At 37.7% G+C, this 25,844-nt stretch overlaps 1 protein-coding gene across 5 annotated transcripts in view; it reads right to left on the bottom strand.

Annotated features, from left to right (window-relative positions):
• The window catches only part of TRAPPC9 (trafficking protein particle complex subunit 9), a 529,308-nt gene that overhangs the window by 407,198 nt on the left and 96,266 nt on the right, over positions 1 to 25,844 (bottom strand). For all 5 annotated transcript variants that reach the window (XM_059815895.1, XM_059815893.1, XM_059815896.1 and 2 more), the window contains one exon: positions 12,772 to 12,896. In XM_059815895.1, the coding sequence (XP_059671878.1) occupies positions 12,772 to 12,896 (125 nt within the window). The remainder of the gene's footprint in view (positions 1 to 12,771; positions 12,897 to 25,844) is intronic.

Below are 25,844 nucleotides of genomic sequence, written 5' to 3'. Positions count from 1 at the left end.
AGAAGGTGTTTTTCTCACAAAGCAAAATTACTAAGTTGATGTTTGGATTCCTTCTCCCTTTTTCTTTCAGCCAGCATCCCCTAGAAGTTTGTTCTTGGAATATGAATACCCGATCTTATGCCTTACTGTTCCAGGGCAGATTCAACACACACAACTAGGAGAGCCTAGTGTGATATACATGAAAACCAACAGGACTCAGCCTGGCATTGCACAGTGCAGAGATGCCATTTCGTGTTTTGCACAGTTATGTCATCACCCCTTATTTTCAGGGGGGAACAAGGTCCCCTGGCTACACATAGTATATAAAGAGAGAATGTCCACATACTCATTGTCATGCTTTTAAATTCAAATGCCAAGTGTCTTGACAAAATATGCACTGAAAAAACGCTACTAGGTAACCGTTAGAAATGGCCCCCACTGGTTATACTGCTTCTACTGTTACCTGTGACTCACACATCCACTGGAGTTACTATTTACAATGTGGACTTTTCCAAGTGAGTGACTTTCACAAAAGAGGTAAGGTAAGCAGAGCTGCCACTACACTAACATCTGAGGATTAGTTTTTTTGGTCTGTATGTTTTTTGTTTTTTTCCTCCATATCAATCATAGTCAAAGTAATTATTCAGTTAAATTCAGGGTTATAATGCTCAAATTTGGGGACAGCTTTTTCTTTTTCTCAACTGACTTCTCTTAAGTTGAAGAACAAGCACTCTGAGCAATAGTCACTGAATTAAGTGGCATAGAACATGATAATACAATTATTATTTTTTAATTAATTTTTCAGTTAAAAATTTAATGATCGCCTAACATTCCAGTTCCATTCCATCTAGACTATGACATCATAACTCACACTTGGATACTGAGTACAAAGAACAGTTACGATTCAAACTGGTTTACTCCTTTTGTAGTAGAAAAATTATCTGGGTGAAGTTATGCATTACAGTTGCATGACAGTACCACCACAAAGAAACCCAAAACGTTAGTTTCAAAACTGCAACATTAAAAAAATGTTCATTAGAATTTGTAAAACTTTAAAACTTTACAGAGATACAGACTGAATAGCAAAAACAGCACTTTTGGGGAAATCATCACTGAGCTGTACAATAGTGCTGGGAAGGTAGTGTTCTCCCTCCTTTTGAATTTGACATCTCTGTCATATACGACAGTTCAAAATAAACCTCTAAAAAAATTGGTCTCGCATGAGCTCACGTACAGTAAGTAGAGAAAAGATACCTAGGACAGGAGGCCCTTTACTTGCTTCAAAACCCAGTGGTGGAAACTGAAGGCGGACAAATTAAGGTTAATGGTAAAACGCACTCTTGAATGACATGGGTATGCCACCGTTAAAGTAACTGCTATAAGGATGTAGAAAGTTTTCCGCCACTGAAATATTTTAATAAAATTGGATGACTTCCAAAAATGCATGTTTCAGCTCAGAACTCTTGGCTTGATGCTGGAACCACTGGGGTAAATTTATAAGGATCAGATTAGATGGATCATCAGTAGGAAGTTTTCCACCAGGGCTACAAGAATAGATTTGCAGCATCTGGATAACATTCCATCTTTTTGTATTTCAACTCATTTGCTCTCCATTTGTAGCTATTCCCCCTCTATTGTAGACTGGAGCAGGAGCTAACGATATAGTCTATAGGTGGCTACGAAGGAGGGAGAGTGTTTGGATCGACCACTGCACTGCACTGACCAAGCAAGAAGTAGAAAAATGTATTGAGACGCAACAGAAATTAACATGGAAGAATTAAAATAAATAGACATAGATAATTACCCATAGGAAACAAACATTGGTCAAGGGGCAAAATCTAGAAATAGCTTTTGGAAAAAGTATCAAGATGCTGAGCAGAGAAATTCTCATGTTGAATACCTCCAGCACTAAAGAATGTGGGATTTTAGACTATTTTTTTCTGGTTCTTAAGAAACAGGATTACATCACCTGTTTCTCACCCTAATCGTGATAAGGAACATTTGGTGGTTATACCGAAAACATTCCTAACTGTACACCTAGTGCGATCTTGGGCAAGTGATTTACTCATTGTTCTGGACTGTCAGAAACCATATCAAATGGTAGCAAGAGTAATAAAATTGTCTCTTACTTGCATTTGCATAGTGCCTAACAAAAAATGAGCAGAGTTTTACGGAATGCCTTAATCCCAATATAGTTACTCGTACAGTACTTGAGATGTACTGCTCAGTTTGCTAGTCTTTTTATACAAAGATATAACATAACTGAAAGTAAACTTAATAAAATTTATATCAACTAGCTACCGCCATGAAGTAATCTAGAAACCTCCTTGCTCCTGAGAATCACTTTATTGAAAAAACATGCATTTTAATTGCTTCTTGTCATTTGTTTTTTCCTCTTGCTCAGACTTATTTCAGCTAAGTATGTTTTAAGAGTCCCAGGTTTAAAATTAGCTAGTCATTATGAGTTGTTCACTTTTACAAATATAAATGCAGAGAATGATATATTATGTTCACTGTACTTAACGGCTACAGACAGTTGATGCACATCCAAGTCACTTAAAAATAATATTTATACTAACACATCAAACTACAGATCTCTAAGTCAAGGGGCACAGAAAATATTCTACACGTAAGCAACATGTACCAGTGCAAAGGATTAATTTTTCTGAAGTAATAGTCATAGTACTTTTCTCTACATCTTCTATCACCAGAGAACAAGATTTTTATTCCATTTAAACACAGTAATATAAGGAATTTAATTTACTGTAAGTTTAAACCTACAGAAAGTTAGGTCTAAACCAATCACAGAGGAGAATCTAAGAAATTACACTCTATTTGATCCGACAACAAAACAGCATCTCCAGATTCCTGCACTTTCCCCTCTTCATGTAAGAATTTTTTTCATCAACTGTTTTTCCTCTTCCACATCATCAGTCGCTGCAATATACAGCAAGAACAGCAGTTTAATGACAATGTATAGAAGCTGGTTTCATAAAATGGTCAACAAAATATGAGCTGTGCATTTATTTATTTAAGTCTTGCTTTTTTTTCTTCTTGTACTAGGATTTTCTTCTCCTCTACCTTTGACAATTTTAGAAATTTTTCATTTCCTGGAAATTTACAGCTTTTAAAGCCAAACTTGTCCTAGTCACCCTAACAAAAAGTCAGCCTTCGACACTGATCAATGATAAAGTTAGCACAACAGTACTCTTAGTACTATACTAAGAAATAAGCCTGCATTAAGACTTGGGATTTTGTGCCTGTTTTCATTGATCGCAGTAGAAAGCCTTAAATAAACAAAATTGGAATTCTCTTAAGCGATCCTTCGATGAGAATATTAGTCCAAACCATCTTACTAAAAAATTGCAAACTATGACATTTAAAACCTGTTTTACCCCATAAACAGTAAATGTGGAGCTTGCTGTGACGATTATCCAGTCGTTTCCCTAGGTGAAATGAAGTTTGTAAAGTAGATTCTGATCTGCCCTTTCAAAAATGGCTTGGCATCAATTACAGCTATCACATTCTGTGTTTCCAATTTCTTCTGCGGAAAACTACCGCAATTGACCTACTCTTTTGAAGTACCCACAGTGATAAATTACTACACTTCATTCTCTTTTTCATACTCCTGAGTAAGGCAGCTATTAGGAATGCCACTTTTAGCTAAACAGAAGATCTGCAGTCTAAAGATTCTACTTTTTTATTAAGATGCACTTTAACTCCTTTGGCTAGTTGCCCAAAAACCAGAACAAACCTCCATGCATAACTGTGATCTTTGCCTGTGATGGAGAAATCAAGAATATTTCAAGAAGAAAGTTACTTGAAAACCTAAGAAACTGAACTTGCTTGAAGGTTTATTTATTCTCAAATTGAGAGAAAAAGAACTGAACTATGTTTTTAAAAAGAACAGAATAAAAACTGAGCAGTTTCAAACAAATCAAGGATATGCTGCTAAGAAATTCCTATATATGGTACATGGCATTTATCTCAGCCTTCAGAAAAGCTATTCGTCATTATTTGTCAATGCACTGGGTCCCTGTGGTTAAAAGACCACAAGAAAAGATTGAATTGATAAAATTTATGGAATCTTAAATAAGTTCCATCAAACATTTGGCAAGAAGAGATTATCATAGGCAGCGTGAGCAATATTTAAGCAAAAACATAACGTAAGGTTGAAACCAACTTCAGCAGCAAATTTCTAGATCATTACGAAATGGTCAAGTTCAAAATGTAATGTAAGAACTGGATTTTTGTGATCAGAACAAAACACTCCAAATAGAGGAATAAGAATCTAAATTACCCTTTCTTATCCACATCTTCTTCCATATATTCAGAGAGGCTATTGGTATTTGGCTCTAGACAAGAAGTGTAAATAGAAAGTGGTAATAGCAGCAGCTACACAAATGAGTACAACTAGGATGGAGACACTGTTTACTACCCCTAGCTATTACTGAAACGAAAGCCTAAACAGGCATTTTTGGATGAGAAGATGATCAGGATGCAATTCCTGCACAGCATCAGAAGTGGTATTACATTTATGGAGTAACTGTTCCAGTTACTATAATTTGGAGAGCATGCCTCCTCTCTCACGAACTACTCTTCCGAAGAACACATCATTTTTATCCTAAATGACTGTTTACAAGCTCATTTGGTTAAGTCTATCACATCAGAATGATTTTTTTGAGGTAGGCCATTTGTTATTGTTTTAGGGGAAGATTTATAACAGTAATACAACATCATTATTAGGATCTAAGTCAAAGGAAATACAATGTATGTTCATGATACTGCATGTAAACTTGCATTTCTGACTAAATTACTAAGGTTGCTAAGGCACCTATGGAACTGCACAAGTTCAATTACGGTAAAATAAAAATTGTTCAAGCAGGTTCTTAGAATATTGATTGTATCCCAGCACATTTAAAATTATTAAGATTTTACTATCTAGATAAAAATGAAAATGCAGCCATGAATTTTACTGAACTTACATGGAACAACTCACAAACGCAAAGCTACTAAACAGAATGTACAAATATTCAATTCAGGACAACTCTGTGTCATACTAAGTAGGAACAGGATTTTGAAACAGATGAAATAACAGTAGTTTCAAAATTAAATAAAAAGCATTATTCCTTGTATTCAGAATTTTGCTTTACAGAAAAGAATAACCCAAATCCATAAAATTACTTTTAATACACTTCAGTTTTTTTCCAACTGTTTGATGCAAGAGATACATTACATTGAAACGCTACTCTTATATTGTGTAACATTTTCTTCTATACATAGATCTAAAGATTCGAATAAAATTTGCTCTGATACTGTTCAGTAAATGGCATTACCTTGTCCAAAGTGTCACGAACAATAATATCCTTAACATAGGTTACAGTTAACTGTAGTAAGACAGCACCTGTATGACACTCTCCGCATTTAATTTCACACTCAGAATCACAGAAGCACAGAATCATTAAGGTTGCAAGAGACCTTTAAGATCATCAAGTCCAACCATCAACCCAACACCACCATGCCCACCGAGCAACTCTCATAGGTTGAATTAAAATCTTGATTATGCTTTCAAAAGCACATGAACAACTTCACTGGATCAATTTATGTAGGCAGTGGAGAACCTTCCAGCTGATCAGAGCTGCCCTATCACTTCGTCTCCCCAGTTCTATTTTCGGGAACATTTCAGCTCCTGCCACCATGTTTTCCCACCAGCCAATTTCACACTTCTGGTTAAGTTAAAATGCTAGAAATTATCATTAAGTGTCTAGGAAAAATGAGCACGGTAAAATTCTATGTTTATCAATACCTATGTAAGGATGAAGTGTGGAAATACATTTGGCCATAAAGTTAAAACAATATCCAGAGTATCCACAATTTATATTATAATTGAAATCTAAATATCAAATGCTTGAAAGAGTCTCTACTTACACAGAATGCAAGTCTATTCCCCATTTTCAGGTAGTCATTCCAGAAGAATTCTTACATTGCAGAGTAAGATTTTCTGCACTTAGGGGTAAAACAGGTCTTTTAAATGTTACCTACAGCTTTTTTCATAAACATACTTGAACGCACTCTGTCCAGAACCTGGTATGACTGAACATGAGTCAGCTAAGAACTGGGAGAGGTGTAGTCAAAGAAGTATAGCACTATGAATAAAATCAGCACTGTTGAAAGAAAAGGTTTATTAACTGAAGCATACCGTGATACTCAATATGCTACAGGGCTTCTGATTTAAACCTGGATGATATACTCTCATTTTAGGAGCACATACAATGAATCAAAATCCACCTGCAGAGGAGATGAAAAAACACTTTAAATTGGACATTCAGATGAAATCCAAAGTGTGAGCAGCCAGGCTGAGTATTGATAAAGGCAGCTCATTGTTGTGAACTAAGTTTAGTAAGAAGAGCAAATCTTCAGAAGGCCGATCAACCGCACTCTTAACTCTTGGTGCTGAAACATTCTCCGTTTGGCAGAAGCAATCATGAGGACTACTGGCAGCAACTCTTGATTGCCAGAGGATGAACACCAAGAGTAGTAAAAACGTACAAAGATTGAGAAACAAATAAATAAGGCACCTGAAATAAAGAGTGGTCTTTGGTCTAAACCCCATGTATGACCTACTTCATCTGTTCTCATTAAGAGAGTAAAACTAAACATGCAAGAACTCACAAGAGCAAAACTGTAGTACGTATATCCAGAGGTATCCTGAATTTATGACATTGACGATGTGGCACATAGCAGTTCACATTCTGAGAGCTCTAGGCTACAGGTGATCTCTGTCCTCTGGAACAGCTGTTGTAAGGAAATGTATCATGCTATGCAAGCAGAGCATTCAGACAAATATCTCAATTTCTAATTATTCTTAAAATTTTTTATGGAGCTGACTGGACTTTCACCACCCTGTTCTAAATGTTTGTTCCGGCCCTCTCTCCCCTTCAAGTTTCCACCTCAGCAAGTCTTCACACAAGCCCGTCTTTTCTTTTTCTCCATTACTTTAACCTAGCCACCTTCCCCCTCACTTTTTCCTTCACCTTCTCTACAGCCAATGCCCTCCTACATAAGCCCACTTCAATATTAAGATTTTCTGCTTTCTTATCATAATGTCATTATGGAAGTAATCACCTATTGCTGTTCTATTTGTAGAGAGCACTTCTTAGGCACTACCATGATAAACAATCCAAAGTAATTTTCGGACTTCAATGATCTTGGGGTATCCCCATCCCCAAATGGGTTCATCTACCGTTACCTTCTGAGTTACAACAGCTGCTCAGAGGGAACTCCTCGTGCCTGAAATATTTCCAATGTGACAGCATTGGAACACTCTGGACACAAGTAGACATGGATGATGTCTGCTGTTGATATTCACTGACTATATTAATGACTCAAATGTAGTCTGGCAAGCTGATGAAAAACTACCAGAAATTGTTTGTCTCAAGAGATACTGATACATCCTAACTATAGCAACAGGATTTTACTGTAGTTGAGTAACAATGGCCATGGATCACTCCTCGGGGAAAGAAGCTCTTGTGACTGCCGTCTATTATTGTTCACATAAGCTCTGTTTATTGTGTTGATGTCAACTTTGATTTTTTTTTTTTATTCACCTTTAGATAAGGGAGAAAGATAGATGAAGTGTGGTTTATATAGTAGATTGTACCTGCTGCAGCTGCCCTTGATGAGACATTTGTTTGGGTATAAGTAGACTATCATCTCTTGTTTACTGAGAGACAATGAACGAAGTCTGGAGAAAATGCTGCTTTTCACAGGCAGATTGTGAATCTATCCAAAATTCTTCTACCAATACTATCAAAAATTTTAATGCTTCTTTCATGTCAAATAAAATGGCAAAAATAGGAAGTTCTTCAAGTTGTAAAATGTGTTGAATTGCAGCTACTACAGTGGTAATACTGAATGTAAAACACCAGGTGAGATTAATTAATTTAATTTATTCAAATCCAGGGGGGAGGAGCAAATTTATTTTTCCCATGGCTCTAGAAAACAGCTTTGGTAAAATATTTTCTTCATGTTCTGAAGCACAATCCTCTGTAGGGCACAACAGAGTGTTCATTTCTTGATGGAACAATTCAAAGAAGAGGTAGAGGGTTGGTGAGCAGAAATAGTGCTGAATACTCAACTAACTATTCACAGAACCCAAAAGCACATAAAGGAATATAAGCAATACCAAACTGGACAGGGAAGGAAAGTTAAGAGCGTTTAGACCCACACTACTGAAAAACTGTAGGCTTTCATCCAAATCCAGATCATAATCAAATTTTGCCAAGCAGGTACCAACTACCAAGAATCCAGCTCTCTCTCGTTTTTGCAGAACAACTTTACTTTTATTATCCACTTTACCTCAAGGGAAACTGCAATTCTTGGCCAGGAAGGAAACAAAAAAATCACCTTGCTGACCTGACAAAGGTTGATTTGGCTCATGGCTCCAATCTGAGCAGACTTCAGGAAATGTGACAGGCTTTCTGCTACTTATCTCACAAATGTCAATTAATTATTAAAAAAAAAGTATTTTGATAAACATCAACTTGGGAAGAGAAAGAGTTTTGTTTGGGATTTTTTTCTTTTACAGGCTTGAAAGTTATTAGGGAAACAGAGACAGGGACTTGTGTCTTCCTTTTTTCTTTTTTTCTTCATAAGACTTGACGTGCTTAACACTGAAGGAGAACTCAGGGCCACAGAATTTACAAGCATAGTATTGAATTCCAAAATAGGACTGTGTGGAAGTAGAACATCTAACTTGGATTATATGCTTGTGACTAAGATCTCATTCCTAAATTCATATTTAGCCAACCCAAAAGAAGGAATCTAAGTTTCAGTTGTGCTCCGTAGATTCAACATCCTCACTAACTTCAGCAGGATCCAAAATTATTTAAAAGTTAAAAAAAAGAAAAAAAAAATCCAACTTGTTCTGTTTAAGGGTTTAAACTTAGAACAGATTTAAGGCTTACAGATAAAAGGAGTTTGAGCTTAAAGTATCAACAATATAAAGTTTATCTCAATTAACAGCATACTTTCATACTAGAAGAGCAGAGCCTGAGAACTGCATGGAAAAAACTCCAATTAAGGCCTGTGTCTCATTTTAATACACTGCTGACTAAATCAGAAAAGATACACTAAAGACAATGTATTAAATTAGATCAGCTCTACGTACCATATTTTAACACTTCCTACCATTTACTGATAGTGCAGGAACAGAGTAGTTCCATGAGATTACTTAAACCTCTTCGGTTTCTGCAGTTGAATCTCCAGAATTACAGTTCATGTTCAGTATGCAGAGGCAAATTCTCCTGAACATACAAGTTTCGAAGCAAATATGTAAGTCAGCCAAGGCCCTTATAAATTATAAGCCAGCCCTCAGCCTGCCATACGACTGGCCAGTAATCAATGTCTATGTTTAAGAGCTTAAAACAAGATTTTAAAAAACCTACAATATGTTTTCAAAGTTTTCTTCACCCAACTAAAAGACTTCTCCATTTCAACTCTTGATTTGGTCTTTTGTCCAGTTAGGGTCATGTAGCATTTCTTAATCCCAGAAGACTTATTCCAAAGAAACCATAGACATTATGTTGAACCGAGATACCTTGATGAATAATTCTCCTTTTCACCTTGTGACAAAAAGGTACTACCAATGAATTACCATTAGGTGATAGTAATAGACCAAATTTCCACAGATCAGACTGATCTTTAAGCCTCAAGTCCATAATATGTGGCATGGAGTAAGAATGTGTTTCTTCCATCACTGAGAACTAGACTAAGCCAAAGAACCTCAGCTTCCAAGCATGAAAACCAGTACAGAATTCCCTAGATTAAAAATAACACATGGTTTGCTGAGAGATTATGATATCTGTTTCAATTTTTCTCTGCAGCTTTTGCATTAAGACATACAATAGCTGAATATCTAAACATACTGCAGCGTTACTCAAAAAGTAACAGATTCAGCCTTAAAATAGACTATTTCATGTACTAGTATAACCACAGCAATGCAGAGCTAAGCATGGGCTAACTCACTCTGCCATACAGATGCATCCTAGAACGACCAAGGTTTTTAGTCAATGCTTACCACAACTACTCAGTAGTGAACAGCAGAAAAGAGTACATCTGAACATAATATTACACTGTGATATTCTATTCAGCTTGAGAGTATAAACAAGCTTTATGATGAGGTCATAAAGCAATTTTTATACTCAATTTATGAGATCATTGTAACAGTCATTTCCAGAAGCCAGTGACTGGTTTATTAGAAGACAGCCTCTAGCAAATTTGAAAACGTAGATTGCAGAGAAGTTCAACTGCAATACTGGCAATATCCAATACTGAACCACAAAAACTGTAAGGCAAACAAGTAGGGAGGGAGGGTTTAAGCATTAAGACTTACAAATATCTGAACAAGGACATTTCAGAATCAGCAACAAGAGAAGCACTGATTTACATTAATTTTCACTTGCAAAAATTCACCTTTATTTGAAGACTAGCTTATGCACAGCATGCAGGATTGAAAAGTAACTACTACTCCTGAATATTCACAACAGAGACCTATTGCTAAATCATGAATAAACGACAGCAGATCATTTTCACCACACATACAAATTGTTTAAGATCAAACTTGTTTCTTAAATTTAAATCCCCCCCCTTGCTTCTTACTTTAGTCCTTGTCAAACCTCTTTAATCGGCTTGACTATTACAAGATAAACCTTAAACCATAATTAAACAATCATCCTCGATGGCACTGTGCAAGAGACAGGCAATAGCCCACATGTGCTGAATTGTTCTGCAGCAACAGAGAGAAACTAAAGTATCTTTTAAGGAGGTTCTAGGGCACTCAGATTCATAAACACCAAATATTTTGAGACTCGGGTAAAAAGGGAACCTTGGATCATCCCTCTTGTATATATCCCAGCTTGCTACATTTTAGACAACAATGTTCTTACTGAGAAAATGCGTTTGCATTTGACAACAAACATATATTCATGTGCTCTGAAAGATACCCACTCTAAAACCAACCAAGTTAAAACCTAACATAGATCTAATTCCTCAGAACCCAGCCAAGAAAACTGGACCAGAAAACATTCTAATTGTATCTTTAAATGCTTAATTGACTCAATTGTTTACAATAACTGCAGGGCAGCTTTCCAGCCACTCGTCCCCAAGCCTGTAGTGTTGCATGGGGTTGTTGTGTCTGAAGTGCAGGACCCGGCACTTGGCCTTGTCGAACCTCATACAGTTAGCCTCGGCCCATCGATCCAGCCTGTCCAGATCTCTCTGTAAAGCCTACAATTCCTACCAGACTGTTTCACTACACACTGTTAAAAAACAAGTTCTTGCTTTACAACTCTCCAACATCCTTGTAATACCATCACATAGATCATTGTGAACCTGCAACTTCTTCGTTGCCAGGACAACTGGCTGACAAGCAAAAAGTGCACCAAAAGGGTTTTTCATGTATTTGGTGCAAAGAAACTCTGCATCCAGATTTTTAGTCCAATTTCAAAATAACATTCCCCTTGCTTCCATAAGTCAGAAGTGTCTACAGGTCAGATGTTCTACCCAAAGTTCTAAACTTAAAAATTAATGCTGGACATTTTACCCACTTAAATATCAAATTGTTTCTTCGATCATGCTGATTTATATTTATGAGCAATTAGGAAATACCTTGATATGTCATAAAATACAAAGAAAGGCTTTACTAATTTTTTATCATCTTTCACATACTGTCATCATCCTTTTTGTACTGCAGAAGCAAATGATGATGAATTAGCAGTACTAATGGTCCAAAAGAAACATACTTAAAAATTAATAGCTTCACCTGTTTATTGATCAAACAGAATTGTAAATAACCTCACTGGGAAGAAAGCAAATTCACATGCAAAGCGAGTTACTGAGAAAAGCAAAGCCTGTGTTTGCTTCTCGGCCAAAGACATGCTGAGCCAAATATTGCAATGGACAACACTCCATCTAAATTCTGACTGAATGAATTCATGCAGAACACAGATCCATGTAGGAAATGTATCAAATACTACAAGGCATGGAAAACATTCAAGCTATGGAAGAGACCGGTGAAGTGCTGCCATGCCTTTTGGGGTTTTTTTAACAATCTTTGTTATTTTCATCTTTGTATCTTCTACAAATCTGGCCAGTATGAAGCTGTTCTTATTTCACTGCTCAAATAAAGTAGTTTACATCTTTAACAGGTAAGATCTTCAACAGAAAAACAAACAGTGGCTTACTCCAGGGAAGACTCTCTCAGTAAGCACAGTGCTGCTTCTACCTATGCATTGTTCTTTCATCCTGCTACTGTCATTTATTCTTCTTTTGGCTCTCTCAACTATTCTGTTTTATTACTTACACAAACACCTCTAAAAGGCTTACTACTGGACATGTGAACATAAGACTTTGATCCCAAAATATTTAGAATGTACAAATCCTTCCATACATTTTAATATAAGAGAACCCAGAATTCATACAGAAGCACTGTCCTACAGAGTATATAGCGTAAGAAAGCAACATGAGGTGAAGAACTGACAGTTCCTTGAGTATACCGTACTGATAACCAACTCTTCACAATTTCTACTTCTAGGCTGATCTTGTTTCACCTTTTTGTTTGTTTGTTCTAATATAACATTCCAAACACAGAACATCAAGCTGTTCTAAAAAAAAAAAAAAGCAAGGGGAAATATTTATGAGACAAAGAAACCTTTACTTTTTAATCACACAACAAACCGTAACACCGTACAATGAAAACCACATCTTTTACTTATTTTGATGTCACTTACTTACCTTCACGTGACTGAAGTCACCAACTTTGCTACTTTCTTGTGGATTAATAGGTTTAGTCTCTACTCTTGGTTTGACAACCTGACGAAAAGGACTGGAGAGCGGAAGTCCGCTAACACTGATTCCATCTAGAAACAGAATAAATGAAATTACTTTTGCTTGTCTGATGTTATGTTTTATTCCAATGAATCTATATCTGTATTATCAAAGGGAGAGAAAATACACAAAAAGAAATATTAACATTTTATACAAAAAGGCAAAACAAAAGGTAAAGATTATTTTGCTATTTTTTCTCTAAAAGCCAAAGAAATTAAAACAGGAATATACCAAAAACTCAGTGAAGGTCACAGGAAATGAAGGTAACTGCATTTGAAATATCACAACAGAGATGTCAGAGTTAATAACATAAAATGAGTTTTAATACTTACAATATCAAAAAAGAACAAAGATTAAAGTTTGTGGTTTTCCACGATAGTGACCCTAAAGCTGCTTACTATCTTTAAACTAACTTCCAATATGAGGCCTGAGAATTCCTTTTTCAGGTGTATGTCGTGGAAGAGAATAGAAAACAGAGAACTCACGTTTTGTACGATCTACTGACGTGAAAATACATAAAACATTTGTCATGTATAACAAGGACAGAATGGAAACTAAGGTTTACATTGTAATAGTCAACAAAAAGCTTAACAGAAATGGATAACCTTAGAGGAATGTCCTCAGTTTGGTATTTACTAGCAGTCTGTGTACTGGCATATAGCGTAGCAATAAAAGTCAGTATGACAACTTAGTAATATTTTTTATTGCTGAGAAGCTTATGTAACTTGAAGGTAAATAAATACGCTGCAGCATATTTGCGTTTCTCAACCTACCAAAGCTGCATTCTAAGCACAAACCATTGAAACGTGTGAAAATTACTGTTGAATCAAAGAAAGTCAGAGGAACAAGAAAATTAAAATAATAAAGCTTCAACATATATTAAAACTAGAGTCACAATTTATTATTAACAGTTCATTATTATTTAGTTTTACATCCTAAGTCCAAAGAAGAGCAGGATTTTGTTTCTTTATGCAGTGCAGAGCAACTGCAATCCACAAACACCCATTAAATACAAGCAAAATCTCATATATCGCAGCAGACACATATATCTAAACATATGGGAAACACCAAGTTATTACACAAAACCCAAACATATTTCCTCTTTGGAAGTTGCTCCTATCAGATTATATTTGCTAGCATCAAATTCCAATTCCATGAATGAACTCGAATCTTGACCTGTTCTGGATACATTCCTCAAAAGAAGAAACCCGAAGAACAAGATTGAGCATGAAATGGTTTTGCTTCAGTAAAATCCAACTATTCAGGTATCCAAATGAGAAAACAAAGGACATTTCCCGTACTTATTTCCGATTTCCTTCACTAACTAGTTTTAAAACGCACCTTAGTTCAGCCTTAAAGATACAACACTACGATAAACATCAGATTTGAAGACCTTGATTCAGGAGGCTTACTAGTCAAAAAAAACTTAAAAGTTTTTAATTTTAACAAGTGAAAAGAAAAAGATTACTATTTCTCAGGAAATTAATATTTCCATCGCCAAAAATCATCATCATCATCCGCTCAAACCAGAGCATTCAAGACTTCCTAAAAGGTCAATAACCTTTACAGATTATGGCAAAAGATGTATTCACATACACTGATGTACTTCACATGGGCAAAGCCTGACTTGATGCTGTATATTTGTACTGGGTTTGGTTGGGATAAAGCTAAATTTCTTCACAGTAGCTAGTGTGGGGCTGTGTTTTGGATTTGTGCTGGAAACAGTGTTGATAAAGCAGGGATGTTTTCGTTACTGCTGAGCAGTGCTTACACAGAGTCAAGGCCTTTTCTGCTTCTCACCCCACCAGTGAGTAGGCTGGGGGTGCACAAGGAGTTGGGAGGGGACACAGCCGGGACAGCTGACCCCAACTGACCAAAAGGATATCCCATACCATATGATGTCATGGGTCAGCAATAAAACGGGGTGGGGGGAGGTTGGCAGGGGGGGATGTCGCTGCTCAGGGACGGGCTGGGCATTGGTTGGTTGGTGGTGAGCAATTGTTTTCATTTGCATCACTTGTCTCTCTTGGGGTTTATTTTCCGCTCTCATTGTTATTTTTTTTCCTCTTTTCCTTACTTTTTTTTAGAATTATTATTATTTCTTTTTTTAATTATTAACCTCTTTTTATCTCAACCCACGAGTTTGTTTCTCACTTTTACCTACCAGTTCTTCCCCACGCCACTGAGGAGGGTAGTGAATGAGCGGCTGTGTGGTGCTTAGTTGCTGGCCAGGGTTAAACCACGACATTCTCAAGGTCTCCACTGACTTCTGCAGAGGATGGCCAGAAGCTGGAGTGAAGACATCCAAAATGCCATTTTTGCAGATGCCATAGTGTATTACTAGACCCTTAAGGGCCAAGGCACTAATCTTTGGAAGACGGTTGAGATGCTACCACTGAAGTAGTGGAAAGAATGATCCAACTCACAGAAACAATTCTCAGTGCTTTAAAGGAGAATAATTTTAAGGAAGAGAAATTCATTTAAAGGAAGGGAAAATTATTTTGATGGTCCTGGTGACCTTCACACAGAAGCAAAAGAATTAGTAGCTAAATACTAGTTTAGTCTGGAGAAGAGGAGGCTGAGGGGAGACCTTCTCGCTCCCTACAACTACCTGAAAGGGGGTTGTAGCGAGGTGGGTGTTGGTCTCTTCTCCCAAGTAATGAGTGATAGGACAAGAGGAAATGGCCTCAAGTTGCACCAGGGGAGGTTTAGATTGGATATTAGGAAAAAATCCTTCCCTTAAAGGGTTGTTAGACACTGGAACAGGCTGCCCAGGGAGGTGGTGGAGTCACCATCCCTGGAGGTATTTACAAGATTTATAGATGTGGTGCTTAGGGACATGGTACACTTGGCAGTGTTAGGTTAACGGTTAGACTTGGTGATCTTAAAGGTCTTTTCCAACCTAGATGATTCTAAATCAGATATGTATCAATTTTTGTGTGGAGTGCATGAAAAATTGCCTTTTTCCCCTTCAACCCACAGCACAAGTTGTCACATTATCGATTGATGTTAATTAGATGTAAGTCTTTGTGCAACAGTTAGGATGGACTTTGCCACATCTCATGTTTTGGTGCATGGTTTTGAAGCAAATCTCATCATCATCCCCACTTACTTGGGTTTGAAGAGCAATTTCAGTGCATGCAAACTAGATTCTTTATGGAGTAAACAAAACAAAATCATAGACTTCAATCCCGGAGTACAGGTAATGTACTCCAACCCAAAATGGGGTCATAATAGCCTGAACCAACAAGCAGCCCTGCAGACAAATTTGGATCACATGTGTGGAGGGGATATTTTATTCAGAGGGCCAGAATAACTCTGACCTCAGGTAAAATACCTGAATCACACCACAGTGTAACATAAGAGCTTTAGCACCGAGTGCTTCTACCTACCGATCTATTCCTACTGCATCATCTTAATGTGGATACAGCCTTTAGTCACTAAATCCAGCAATTCTAAATAAGGAATTATAGTGACATCACCGGGCAGTGTAATAATAGAAAAAAGCTGTGTGTGATCATACATTATATACTACACATTTAAGACCAGGCATTTAGAGTTTTGTTAGATGTAAGAACCAAACAAAACAAAGCCCCTAATGAATTTTCAGAACCACACAACTTGCAGTCTACCTAAACGAATCAGGGCTGACAACCATCTGATGGAACTACTCTTTGCCAGTCAGATTACAGTTTCCAGCCACCTTCAGACAGCCAGCACAGATCAAGCATTCCTCCATGGACGGACTAAGACTGTATTTTCTTTGCTCAAGCATACTGTCAAAGCATTGAATATCCTGTTGTATCAGTTACTGGGGGAGAGCAGGACAGGCAGGTGAGAACACCCTGACTGTGCAATGCAGCTTTACCAGGAATTAATCAAAACGTACTGTGCGTGAATTTGTTTATCCATGTGCAAACACTGCTTTGGACTATTCAGCAGCAAATTTATTAATAGGTTACTGTTAAGGGACAGACATTAAGGTGACTCGCATAGCCTTATCAAAGTAAGAGAAATACATGACGTAATACCTATTCCATCTTTTAAATGGCATCATAGATAAGAACAACAAAGAAAAGGCATCATGCTGTCTCAAATTCAAGCAACAGTAGTTCCGGTTATACATCCCAAAGGTTTGTATTTTCATTATTAGCTTGAATGATAATCCATGCATTTTCATAGAATGGTTTGCGTTAGAAGGGACCTTTGAAGATCATCTAGGCTAAACCCCACTTCACTTTCTTTTTTCACTTTCACTGTTGCTCTTTTCCAGGTTAACTAGTTAACGACTTATGCCTTAAAACAAAAAGAAACAGTAACAACAAACAAAAAAATCAGAAGGGCTAAGTCTGAATAGGAGAGCTACAAACAGGAAGACAATCATATGAGTTATTACATGACTATCCTGGAAAACTGGAAAACACATGAGCTAAACTTAGAAGTTCTTATTAATATTCAACTAAAATTAAGAAAGCATTTCTCTTATAACTACATTAAATCATGCAGTAATGTAGCCCATGAAGAGCAGGGAAAAGGAAGGGATGTGAGAGCACGGAAGAATTTTGTATGGGCTAATAGGTATTTTAATTCTAACTTGTACAACAAATAATAATATATCAAAACCACTCCTAGACCAGCTCTTAGCATGTCTTAAAAGCTAACTGACAGTAAAGCAAACATACTTACTAGGCTAAGATATGAGGCAATAATACACTAAAAATTTCAAGCCAGCTTGCCAACAAAACTCATCATAAATATAATTGATCGCAGGCTTTGAAATGCACTCTTTTTTAATGAAAATAAAAAGTTTTACCTGAGGAAAAATATTCTTTTCAAACTGATGAATGACTTTCACCAGTTCTATATTTAGAACAAAAGTTGACACTGATTGGTGCATAAAATTGTACAGAAAAACATGAAAAGAACAAAGCGTGAAAAATTGCATGGCATTAGTCAGATTTTCCCATTTTATATAAGGCACGAGTTTTCCTTTCTTTGAGAAAGGAATAGATAATACCTAAAACAACACCATGGACATACAACTAATGCCTTTCTTAATTGCTTTAGCTTTTAAAAACTCATTCTATTTTCATTTTCTGGGGGGGGGGGGGGGGGGGGGGGAGACACAGGTTGGTTTAAACATTTTCTCTGGGGTAGAAGGAAATTTTTACTCTCTAAATTGTACCTGCAAAAGGAGATATTACAGTAAAGGCAATATGGACTCTGCTTCAGGCTAACACGAAAGTCTAAGGTAACCATTGAGTGGTCAAACTTTCTGTTTCAACTCTGTGGCACTCAAACATTGCACAGAACACAGAGCCTGGTGCCAGGCACTGTGTTATACTTCAAATGACTCAGCCCTTCACAACTTGGACTGTGCAAGGGGACTTGTCTGCCAGAGGACAAAAAAAAAATTAATGTTCTGCTGCTAGCAATTTTTTTTAATTATTTAGCTTTTTCTGTTCTTTGACCGGGCAGCAAAGTTGGTTAGACATTGTCCAGCTCCTCTGCAATACATTAACCAGTCACCAAAGAATGGGGAAACACATTCTGTTAAAAGCCCTGGTAGGTTGCAGAACTTAATGATGGCAGAAGAAAACAGGTAATTGAAAAATCTAGAGCATCAATGAAGCAGTTCACCAGAAGTTTTAAATTACTTGATATTTACATTTTTTGAGACTTCATATGTTTTATTTTCTCTCATGACGTTTAGAGATTTGAAGATGCTAAATCCTCCAGTTTTCTTTCGTCAATCCATACTGTCAAACAGCTTGAGCAGCCTTTTGCTATGAAAAGAACAATTGTCTTTCTACTCTGTCCAGAAATCTTCCTAATTTCTAGAATCCACATTGAATATTTCCATGGTAACAGCACATGACCAACACTTTTTCCATGGTAACTGCAAAAGTGCAGCTTGCCTTTCCAACACCGCAGTCACTGCTGTCACAACAGAGCAAAATTTCTTACCGGCATTTCCTCTCTCCTCTCAAATGTTAAGTAAATTGTCAGTTTAACTTCATTAGCCACTTTCACAGCACGCTGCACAGAAGAATCCCACACAATTTTGTATTTCAATGAGGGGAAGTTTACGAAGGGAGTTAAACCTGTAGATTTACAACCTCATGACTAAGCACTGAAGAAAGAGCTGGCATGGGACAGCTTCCGTCCCATTCTGATACACAGCTCCCTTCTAACACTGGGCTGTACAACGATCGCTGGCCTGATCCAGGTGATGGAAACATAGACACGCTTCAAAAGGTGCATCACAACTACAGTGGTTGCAAACTCTGTGGCAAGGAAACCCTTAAACCACTGAAGCCAGGACACCACAGAAGTAAGTTTGCATTCCAAGGCAGTCTACAGGTAACTGGCAATACAATGTCACGTGGGATGCAAAACAACGTAAGATTTTAGGTTAAACTGCTTCTTCTCTGCAGAATAAATACCTGAAATCCAACAGAAGTACAAACCTGCTTATTGCTGTTTTCTGAAGACACATGAAATGTACTTAATGTTATATATTGGGTGTCCATGCCCGGGGTTGGCAGCCAGGCGGGCTCTGTGGGGAGAGGCCGGGGCTGCCCCGTGCCGGACACAGCCGGTCCCAGCCGGTCCCAGCCGGCTCCACGGGCCCCAGCGCAGGACACAGCTGAGCCCCTCAGCCAAGCTGGGGGCGCCGGGGGGAAGAGAGGCTCCAGAAAGGGCCAAAGGCGGCAGAGGCAGAGGAGGAGGAAGCCGAGGAGGGAGCAGCAGCAGAGGGAGCCCGAGGCCGGAGCAGGAGGAGGGCAGGAGGTGCTGCAGGCCCGGAGCAGGGATCCCCTGCAGCCCTGGAGAGAGCCCGCGGGAGCAGAGACCCACCCTGCAGCCCGGGGAGGGCCCCACGCCGCAGCCGCAGCCGCAGCCGCAGCCGCAGCCGCAGCCGCAGCCGCAGCCGCAGCCGGGGGATCTTTCCCGCAGGAGCCGCGGCCCTGGAGGGAGAGCCCAGGCGGGAGCAGGTTGTCCCGGCAGGACTGCAGCCCGGGGAAGGGCCCGCGCTGGAGCAGGGAGAGGTGTGAGGAGGGAGGAGCGGCCCCGAGGGGCTGTGGTGGACTGACCGCAACCCCCACCCCACCCCCTGCGCCCCTCGAGGGGAGAGGAGTCGGGAGTGGAGGGGTGGAGCTGGGAATGGGAAGGGGGTGGGAAGATACTGTCTTAATGCCTGTCTTTTTGTTCCTCACCATAAAGCTCTACTTTATTTGGCAGTAAATTATGTAATTTTCCCCAAGTTGAGTCTCCTTTACCCATGACAGTAACTGGGAAGTGATCTCCCTGTCTTTACCTCAGCCCATGAGCTTTCTCAACCTGTTTTCTCCCCTGTCCTGTTTAAGATGGGGAGTGAGCAAGCAGCTGGGGGCAAGGTGCGAGCAGCGCATTTGTCCTGTACTCAAGGTTAACCACCGCATATTAAAAAAATATAAAAACATTATAGTAACTTCTTTCTTACATGAGTGTTTTAACAATATAAAATAATAACCCAAGAGGAAAGAGTTTTTGGAAAGTACACAACTTGAGCATAAAATATGAAAACTAAATGTCCCCTCAACCCATTTGTTTATTTTGTCAATCCATTGCCTAACAGAAATTTCAACCCAAAAAGCCTCTTGGTAGGCAATCTCTCCTAAGAATACTGTAACAGTTTTAAAGTACTTTCAGCATGTAGAAAAACAAAGAAAAAAAACAACACACAACAGAAGAGAGAATATGCTTGCCAAACTATAATATGTCTTTTTCTTTCTAGAAAAAAGGTTTGTATTCTGCTGAAAGGAGGCAGAATTCTAGAAACTTGCTGGCTGCTGCAACAGAAGGGAATAACACAAGAGCAGATAGAGTTTCAGGCAATATAATCCACTTCACCCTTCACACTACAGGTGGGCATTAAGATGCAGTTCCTTCCCTCTCTCAAAAACATGCTTAAAACTATCACACAAGAGACCACAGGCACAAGTACTCCAAGAAAACCTACTAGGATTGCATCAACTCTGGCTCCCAGGAGCAGGTCAGAGATGACACATAGCAGACTAAGCACATCATTACGTTTGAACACTCCATTACATTTGAAGAGGATGGCAATAATAATTAACAATAGCAAATGCAGTGTAAGTAAGGATTCCTTCCTGAGGTCTGAACTAACTGAACTAGGATTGGAAGGTAAATTTAAAATAAGGGTGAATATGCCTATGGCATTTATAGACTGTTAAAAAAAAAATCCTTTATCAGTCAAATTGTGAGACAAGATTATTTATCTAGATTAAAAGGCAGTTGGAAGAGAAAAAGGCATCTTATATTCTGTAAGCACTAAAGCTGGAATTCAAGAACTCTGAGAGAAAAGTTCTCCAAAAATTAAAGAATATTTTTAAAGTAACGTAGTGATGAATTTATGGAGGACACAGAAGTAGTTCAAAAAAAAAAAAAAAACCAACACCAAAAAATCCCCACTCATTTACTCAGGTTAACAGTGCAACCAAAATGAAAACTGACATCTTCAAACTGCAGAGACAAATAACTTCTTAGAAATGAAGTCACTTTGAAAAAATATTCTGAATGATGAAATGTAATAAAGGCAACCAAGCACAGTAAGATGTAAATTATCATACTGAAATATTGCTGAGGACTTCCATCATCATCATCATCAGTAATACAATTATCCTAATGGAGTCCTCTAGGCTACTTAGCTTTTCAGAAGACCTGTCAAGACTACATTTAAATTCAAACCCAGGTATCTTTCTAACAAAAGAAATATATTGTCTATATGCTATATAAGTGTAGAAACATTTTTAAGTAGATAAAATCTAGTCATTTAAGCAGAAAAGCAACAAAGTGAGTATGAAACATACAATGGTTTTGCATACCAGCATTAAAAAATGAAATTCAAGATCACTGCTTTTAGAAATACATTATTTTTTCTCTGCAACCTTTTTTCACCCTGAGAAGGGAAGGAGAGACTTAAGGCATAGATTTGCCTCTCTCTTAGCAAGTAATTAATTAGTTCCGTTGATAAATTTATGAATTTAAATATTCTTGCACCTGTCTTTAGGTTCCCTATACACAGAATGAATGAACACTAACGTTTTACATAATGAAGTACTCATTGTAGATTAATGCATTAACTTTGCACAACATTATCCCCATGTGTCAAAAGTTTTTTTAAAAGACGGCTTCCCACTAACAAGTTACCATTTGTAATGCAATCCAGAAAGAGCAGCTATTGTTCTTTTCCCATTTAGCATGAGGGAAATACTGGATTTCAGAAATTAAAGTATAATGACTGGGAAGGAGAATTCATTATGCTCATAACGTGAGCATCCCTTTGATCTCTTGGATTTAACAGGTGACAGAGATCTTACTGCTTAAGCTCCTTAAGCCTGGCAGTTCCAAGCAGATAGTCTGCTTCCTCCTGTCTTTCCTAGTGCAACAACATTTAGAATCAAATTAAATACACACACTGACTTTCCTGACCAGACAACCAAGAACCTATGTAGAAGGAACCTTGAACCACCCAGCTGAGGGACGGGAGATCCGAAACTTTATTCGCATTTGCAAACAGATCTCCTACAAGGAGCCCCTAAACCTTGGTCAACTGCCTTCAAGACATAAGCCCCGTCTTCTTCATCCTAATTAACAAAGTGTCTCTAGAACACCTGCCCAGCTGTTCAAATTGTTTGCAAAGTAATTAATTCCAAAGATAATAAAGATATTTCAAAGATAAACCAAGGCGATCTAGATTGTGACAAGAACCTTAAATGATGTACTTCAATGGGATGTGCATTCACACACGTTAATAGGCTGTATTTGCATAAACCGAATTCCCAGCATGGAAGCCTATACAACACAGACAGAATGCCATGTTCCCGACATCACAGCTAGGACCTTACAAAACTTCACAGAATCACTAAGGTTGGAAAAGACCTGTAAGATCATCAAGTCCAACCATCAACTAACATCACCATGCCCATTAAACCAGGACCCACAATGCCTCGTCCACATGTTCCTTGAACTTAATGACTGGGCAATAAAATGTCAAATGAAATTCAGTAAAAAATAAATGGGAAAACACAACCCTAAATTTCTATGTGAAATAAGAGGCTCTCAGCATATTACTGCTCAGGAGCAAGATCCTGGAGCTTTGGTTCACAGATTCATGAATCTAGGAACTCAATGTTCAGCAATAGTCAAAAAAGCAAGTGACAAATTGTGCATTATTGCATTATTATAAGGAAAGTAATATAAAATAAAGACCATCATTAGGTCACTACAGAAATACATAGATTACCTTTCAAATAGCGTGTACAGCCTACCTTAAAACTATAGAACTGAAAGGGTTCAAAAGGGACAACAAGGCTGATCAGTGTATGGAACTGTTTCCGTAACAGGGACAACTAAGCCAGTTAGAAATCGTCAGTCTGCAAAAGAGACCACTGTGGCAATAACCTGATAAACGTATAAAATCATGAGTGTAGGTAAGATGTTTAGAAGAGGTACTGTTAGCTGTTTCTGGCAATACAAGAACCAGGTAATACCAGAAGGACACCAGTAGGTGCAGAGCTGCTGAAAGTAATTTAGCTATGATTCTTCTTGCCACAGCATGCTGTACAGTGCTGACAGAGAATGAAGAATTTCATGAATGAGAAACCCGCGAAGAATGACTAACAGTGCCTAAAAACAGAGAAAACTTATCAGGCTCTGGAAGTTCCTGAGCTAACAACAGTTGGAGCCCAAAAGCCTAAAGGAAAGTAGCATTTATGTTCATGATTCTCCCTATATTCTCCCACAGGCATCTGCTCTTAGCCACTATCACAGCCAGGATATTGGACTAGACGGTCATTGATCTGATCCTGTACAGCCACTCATGTGTTTTTGCTTCCTTTAATCTAGAAGAACATCTAACATTCTTCTTTACGCGACAGTATACCATCAACACACAAGAATTAGATCAGCAATTCTGATTGATAACTTAGTTTACTTTCCAATTGGATAAGTGTATCATCAGAAACATCAGTAATTTATCCTTTCTGTACTATGTCCTGATTACAAACAGCGTAAAAGGAAACAATTTCAGCAGCAAATGAAAACAGATCAAAGTAACAGATGCCCTGCTAAGGGCATTACTTCTAAAAGGCAAAAGTATTTTGATCATTATTGTAAATTTGGTCTTCAAAAGAAAAAGGTACCATAGCTACCATATGATTAAAAGTCATGTCATAGTTGCCATTGATTTTTCTAGCTCTTTACTGTTCTCCACATCAAGATCTTACCTGCCTCTTTAGAAAGTACAATATTTGTAAAGTTAAAAGCAATATAGAAAAATTACAGTAGCAAGTAAAAAAGTCAATGTACTTAGCATCTCTAATAATACTTTCGCAGTACACACAGAACATAGCACCCAAAGACACTAAAGTTCTAAAGAAACACTAACGGATTCTACTCCTTTATCGCTGAATGAGAAAAGGTTGAATCGCTTCCAGGCTTCAGTCACACAACCTTTCAAAGAAGCTGTAGGCAGAAATAACAAGGCAAAAATGTCGTTTCAAGATTTTGTTTTTATGTGGTCCCATAAAAGTCAGATTAAAAAAAACAGAGGCCCAAATCCACTATCCCACAACTGTTCTACATCAATACTGAGAAGTAAGTATGTTATCTTCTCCTTCTATAGAATATTTTGTTTGTATGTTATTTCATTTGAAAAACTGCTGGGCAAGGGCAGCTTCAGAGTGCCTTTAAAGCTTTTTGGAGACAGGGCAAATGAAGGAAATTATGGAGATGTATATACACACACATATATATTTGGAAGTTGCAAACATGAAATCAAGAGAACTGGCACTAGAGACAGTAATGTCCAGCTTTTAAAATATTGACTTTCATAATTATTTTTCAAGATATATTGATTACATTGATCAAGTTCCTTCTGATTTCCATGCCTCTGACTTCTTTCCTATTAATCTTAACCTGTCAACAAATAAAAGCTAAGTTTCCAAAGTTCCATTTAAATTTTGAATCAACTGGCCTATACCCTTTCCATTCAATATAATAGATAATGAGTCAAATTATGATCTCAGGTAAGTTTTTATAAAATAAGCAAGCAATAAGCCATTGGAGTTTCCATAGAAAAGAGAGGTCATCTACGCGGTATGTGAGGACCAAGAGTTCAGGGATCTGTAAGAAACGCAGTATCATCTGCTCCTGAATCTGCTCTCTGATCTGCTCCCCCACCCCCCAGTTCTGTGCATTTGTAGCACAAATTTGTGCTGTATGGAATTACATTTCCTATCAACGGCATTTCTCAAAGCCTCCATTCCTTGGCAGCTGTGTTTTCATAATAATATCAGGGTGTGGTCTTCCTCCACTATCAGCTTTTTCAAAAAAGTTCTAAAGTAAACTTTAGTATAGCAACACTAGGAGTTTTGTGCAGTTAAATCCCACAATATTTTTATAACTTACATATTTTACACCCCAGGGGTTTAAAAAACAAAGAAGTCTTTTAATCTTTATTTACAATTAATATAATTTCTGCCTAAATGCAAGATGACTCACAGAAGTCAGTCCTATTCAACTTGAGTAAGTTATGCATATAATTTCGTTGCATTTTTTCTGTACTGAAAATATCTTTTTTTTAAAGATTAATTGTACTGATAATGCATACCTGCAACTGGATCCTGGGAAACAGTCCAAATAATAATGACATATTTTTTTAATACAGTAATATCTTGTTTTGTCTAGTTAATTCAATCAGTGTAAATATAGCAGGCAATTGAAAAAATACAGAGTATAGCAATTATTCCAGTGAGACTGTGTGTTTATTATAAAAAGGAAATCCTTATTACAAATATCTGGTACTTGTAATTCCAGATAATTCTAATACAAGCAAACATTGGGGTTTTTTATTCAAAAGAAACAATAAGTTTAAGCACATGAAACTTTCTCTACAGTACAAATATGAGGGGATT

The sequence above is a fragment of the Gavia stellata genome, chromosome 3 (genome assembly GCF_030936135.1).
Source record: "Gavia stellata isolate bGavSte3 chromosome 3, bGavSte3.hap2, whole genome shotgun sequence".
Classification (NCBI taxonomy): Eukaryota; Metazoa; Chordata; class Aves; order Gaviiformes; family Gaviidae; genus Gavia; species Gavia stellata.
This window is presented reverse-complemented; position numbering and strand designations above follow the sequence as displayed.